Source organism: Corvus brachyrhynchos, unplaced genomic scaffold (genome assembly GCF_000691975.1).
Source record: "Corvus brachyrhynchos isolate BGI_N302 unplaced genomic scaffold, ASM69197v1 scaffold92, whole genome shotgun sequence".
In the NCBI taxonomy this organism is placed as follows: Eukaryota; Metazoa; Chordata; class Aves; order Passeriformes; family Corvidae; genus Corvus; species Corvus brachyrhynchos.
In genome coordinates, this window is record NW_008236973.1 from 3,859,952 (window position 1) to 3,864,988 (window position 5,037).

The 5,037-nt window shown below is 39.1% G+C and overlaps 1 protein-coding gene across 5 annotated transcripts in view; it reads right to left on the reverse strand.

The window, feature by feature from the left end:
* LOC103611769 (granulocyte-macrophage colony-stimulating factor receptor subunit alpha) overlaps positions 1-5,037 on the reverse strand; it is a 16,279-nt gene that overhangs the window by 5,238 nt on the left and 6,004 nt on the right. For all 5 annotated transcript variants that reach the window (XM_017728552.1, XM_017728553.1, XM_017728555.1 and 2 more), the window contains exons 4-8: positions 4,643-4,763; positions 3,212-3,341; positions 2,945-3,120; positions 1,986-2,125; positions 250-282 (exon numbers count right to left, since the gene is read on the reverse strand). In XM_017728552.1, the coding sequence (XP_017584041.1) occupies positions 250-282; positions 1,986-2,125; positions 2,945-3,120; positions 3,212-3,341; positions 4,643-4,763 (600 nt within the window). The remainder of the gene's footprint in view (positions 1-249; positions 283-1,985; positions 2,126-2,944; positions 3,121-3,211; positions 3,342-4,642; positions 4,764-5,037) is intronic.

The following is a 5,037-nucleotide window of genomic DNA, read 5'->3' on the forward strand; positions in this document are numbered from 1 at the left end:
CGAAATCTATTTGTGCAATAGATGGAATGCATGAAGCTTTGTGAAAGGCATGGAAAATTCTGCCTACCCAATCCAAAAAGGATGCATTAAGTTTACACTTAAAGATATCACAGGAAAATATTTTTCTGAATTCTCATTGCTACCTTGATACAAAACCTGTAGTTCTAGAAGTAAGTGTTATTTTCTGTAATGGTATTTATGTGCTTAAGTAGGCAAAAGCACAATTTTGTATGTGACAAGAATGCTTACATGAGGAAGCTTTTTCTCTTCTTTGGGCTCATCCTGCAAAACAAAGACAAATCTTCATTTTTGTTATTTTCTCATCAAATAATCAAACATTTTTCTCTCTTTTGTTCTCACTTTCTTGCTTTTGAAGATCATAAATTATTTTAAACTGAAAAATCAATCGGATATTATTTTCCAGTAATGTCCCAGAATAACAGCACTTTGTATTCAGAGTTTTGTCTTCCTACATTTCCTTTTAGAAAAGGAAGAATACATTAATTATTTATCAGTAGGTGTGAGAAGCTGTATTTGTCACTAAGGGTATTTTTATATACACTATGCATTCTCATCCATATCCAAATTACGCAAGCAATCACATCATTCTACAAACATGGCAGATCTGGAAGCTGTGATTTCACAGTAGTTTGACAACCTGGGGCAGAAAATTGATGTGAATAGCAAATTTACTCTCCTTCCAGTCACAGTCTCTGTTAGACATCTGACTTTTCCATGCTCAGGGGCTTTCTGTGAAAAGCTACTTACACATCCTATGCAATAAAAATTTAATTAACTGGAATCAAACATTGGCCTGGATTAAAGAACCTGAAAATTTTGAAGAAAAGGATAGGTTCAAAAATGAGTGAACAGATTCAGCAGCAGTGAATTAGCAGTGATCTCAGCACTGAAAAGCTGAGGTCCTGGAAACATCTTTCACAAGTAGTATCAGGAGAATAGCCAGCATCATGGAAAAGTCAGAAAGGTATAACTGGAAGGAATTTCTCATTACGGAAAACACATCCACAGTGTGTCTTGCACTATAAACCAGACTAGTATTTCCCCATCACTCATTGTCAGCTGAGTGCTTTCAGCTTAGGACCTGGTGGAAGTCACCAGCCTGTGCTGTGAATGAGCAGGGTGTAAACGAGTTGCTTAAACTTTAGATGTGTTGCTGTTTTAGCTGTCTTACCTCTGTTGGCCCCTCCTGAAAGGTGTGAGTTCTATCTGCCGTCTCCATGTTGGTACCTCTGGTACCCTCAGCCCCTCAAGAGCCATGAGGCACCTACTGCTCCACAGCAGGGAGCCCTAACGTGCACTGACTCTTAGGAGATAGTCATGCTTCTTTGCAGACACCTCCATTAAGGTGTCTCAGTCTAGGAGATTAATTTCTTACCCAAATGTAGAAATCTACACTGAACCCCACCCATTCTGACTGTGGCACAAGAAAGAAGAATTAACATGCATTTCTTTCAAATAAATGTTTTGATAATATTGCTATGTTGTGATCTATATCTTTATGTAAAACTTTCTAAGTATTTCACCCAAGATCTTACTGTCAAATTATACCAACCAGCTGGAAAGCTGCGTGTACTGCAATTGCTCCTTGAAATAGCTACCAAGGTAGATACTATTAATGCATGAAAGGTAAAAAATCCAGATAGTCCAAACAGCCTGCAAGCCGTTGGTCTTGTTTTTAATAAACAAATGAGACTTAATGATGTGTTGCTTTATTGCAGTTGTATATTTATGTTTAAACCTTAGCTGATCTTTCCTGATCTTGTGTCTGAGGAACAGCTACCATGGTAAGTTTCTGAGCTGCAGAAGTTCATGAGAGGTGGAATATGAGACAGCAGAGCTGGAGCAGGAGGACACTACAGCTTATGAGAGACAAGTTAATAAATGAAGGAATCAGAAATTTACACATTATAGATATACATGAGCATAGGTACAGTACCAAAGACAAACCAAGAAATTGTTTTTACCTTATTTTGTATGCTAATTTCATACTGAAAACACTTTGCTTTTTCCACATGACTTGTAAGGGGTGGATGCCATGTAATTATGCAACCTGCTGAATCTCTGGTACAATGGGCAGTGACATTTAATGGAGCAGTGAGTATTTCTGGGGAAAAAAAATGGAATAATTAATACAGGCATGGTCAGTAATTGGCTACAACTCATACCTTCTCAGCAAAATGCATGTGAAGGTGAGGCAGCTGGTGTACAACTGTGTGCTGCTGATGCTAACTAAAGTTATCTGGTAAACAGTTTTTGGACATCTGAAGTAAATGAAGTTCATGGAAAAAAAGGTATGAAAGATTTAGTGTAATTCAGTAGTGCAATCAGCAGAGTGCCATTTTCTTCTATATCTGTTTTCCAACTTCATGTTGGCAATGCAAGTTTCCATAGGAAAAAGGAAGGAAGTTTTTATATGTGTGGTATTATTCATGATGCGTTAAAGGCATCTGAATTGGAGTGCCTATAATATAGCTGACTGTGTGACCTGATTTCTCTTGGAGCTTAAACACCTAGCTCACAGAGGTACCCACCTATTTGACTAACACATTCCTAATTTGCAAGCTGAATCCTCACTCTGGTTTTAGGACATGTAGCTCTTGTGGCTCTCAGGGGTGAGATTAAGGGATGGTAAAGTAAGCCCTTAAGAAAGGTGGCCTTGAAAATCTAACTGTTGTGTTTCATTACTTGGAATCCATGACTACGTCCACACCACTCCTCGAGCAGTTTTTTCAGGCTGCCTCTGCCTTTCCTTGTTTTAGTCAAGTTTTGGAACTATATTCTGTCAGCTGTTGGGAGCAAAGTCTGCCTGCAGTGCAGGATCCTGCAATGGCTACAGGCTTTGTTTTAATCTTCTTTTCAGAGAAAAATTCCCCACTTCCTTATTTTATAAAACAGTAATAAAATAAAATGTTCAGTTACTTACCAATTTTATACAGGTCAATGTACTCATCATAGAACTGGATCAGGGAGTCTTTGCTAGACCCATTCACCAGGAAGTAAGCTTTTTCAGTCCCTATGCTCACATTTTGGAAGATACATCCCATATTTCTGCCATTTTCATCTTTAATGTAAAGCTCACATTCCATCTCCTCTTCATCTCTGCATACAGCAAAGTATTTTAGTTAAACATGGGCACTGTGATGTGGTGAATGAGAATTCAGAATTTCCTGGCTCAAGCAGATTTACTTACCTTGAATTCTGCCAGTAGAGAAAATACTGTGTATCTGCTGGAGCATGCCTTCCTGCCTGCCAAGTGCAGTTCATGAGGAAAATGTTATAAATCACACAGGAGAAGTTTTCAATGGCCGACCCATTCATGCCTGCAAACACAGGAATATCCATGATGAGGAAAAATCATGTGACTCCTTCAAGCTGGAGGATCATGGCACACACTTAGGTATGTTAGACACCTGCAAGCTCAGCTAGTTATTGCTTGGATTAAGAATGACTACTGAGAAAAAAACTCTACTCTCACTCCATTTTAACTGCCTCTGAACTGTGAAACCTGTCAGTAAGTGAAGCATTCCACATGTAGAGGAAGGCACATTGTCTTTTAACACCGTCCATGCTGCTACAGAGAGAAGTATTTCTCCTTTTGCAATTCATGCCCAGGAATCCACTCCAGAAGTGTTTACACAGAGGAAAAAAAAAGGTGAGACTTTTAAAAGTAAGGTTGGACTTTTTCCTGCTGTCTAATCAAGCAGGCTCTTCCTTAGATCTTTCCACTGTCATGTGGGTGGCAGTGACTTGTTCTTTTGCTTTTCTGGAGCACACTGAAATGGGAACCTCATCTCTTTGGAAGGTCCCTCATGGTTAGGCTGTGCAGGCATGCTCAGCCTCCTGTCTTCTCCTTCAACCAATTTTCTGCTCCTTTCTGTGTTATGTCCTAAATTCAGTGAAAGAGTGGAGACTTCCTCTGCTACTGACTCCAGCCCTTCCAGTGCCCAGTAAAGAGGGCAACGTTATGGAAGAGCAGGGCAATCCTACGGGGCACCTGCACACTTGGAATGTAGGGCCAGCTGGGGAGGAACACCAAAGTCCTGGCTTATATTTTGAGGGTCACCATGGGTGTTTCCTCTGTCAAGTCTAGAGGAAGAGATGAGCAGTGAGCATTTTCTCTGCTCACATATGAGCAAGCAGATAATCCATCACCTTTGTCCTGTCTGAAATACCACAGCTACACACAGCTGCAGCAGCACTGGTGGCTGGGGAATTTTAGTAGAGAACTCTGAGCTGACAAGGGAGGGAAAAATGGGTCACAATAAACTCACCAACAGCCCAGCAGAAAAACATTTAAAAAAACAAATAAGTACTAATATCTTAATTTGTAAAAGCCAGAACTCTTATTTGAATCCACACTTAAACCACTGTAATTTACTGGCATTATGGAACCTTATTATTAAAGAGAATAATGCAATTATAGATACATTTGTAGTAATACATCTCTTGCAGAGTGTTGGAGACTTATTACAGAGCAAATAATTTTAACAGATCTGAAAAAAAAAAGATTTTAATAGAAAATATAGCAGTTATCTACTGTGTAAGTAATTGTTTTCAAAGGCAATATTTACTTTTAAAAGATTTCAAATGGAGAAAACCTTAGCCCGACCATATACATTACCTCCAGGGAGAAAGGTGCATTGTTTTGAGATGTTTGTGTTTGGCACTTCAATGGTAAAGAAAACCCCTTTGTGCAGAGGAAAGTACAATTCCATTGGAAAGCTGCATAGTGGACTATTCACCTGAAAAGAGAACGTGTGGTTATTTTATTTCTCTGCTCTTCCTTTCTGATGTTAAATAAGGCTAGCTATGGAAGTGCAACTCAGTGTCTCGGTTTTGAAAGACAGGTGTCTGCTAAGGAAGGCAGAAGCCCCCCCCTTGAAGTGGCAGATATAACCCCTTTTCCCTTTAAGTTATTATATTTTGAAATCAAGGGCCTTTAGGCGAAGATGTGGGAAATAGGAATAACAGTTCTTTACTATATATATATATATATATATATATATGTGTATAACC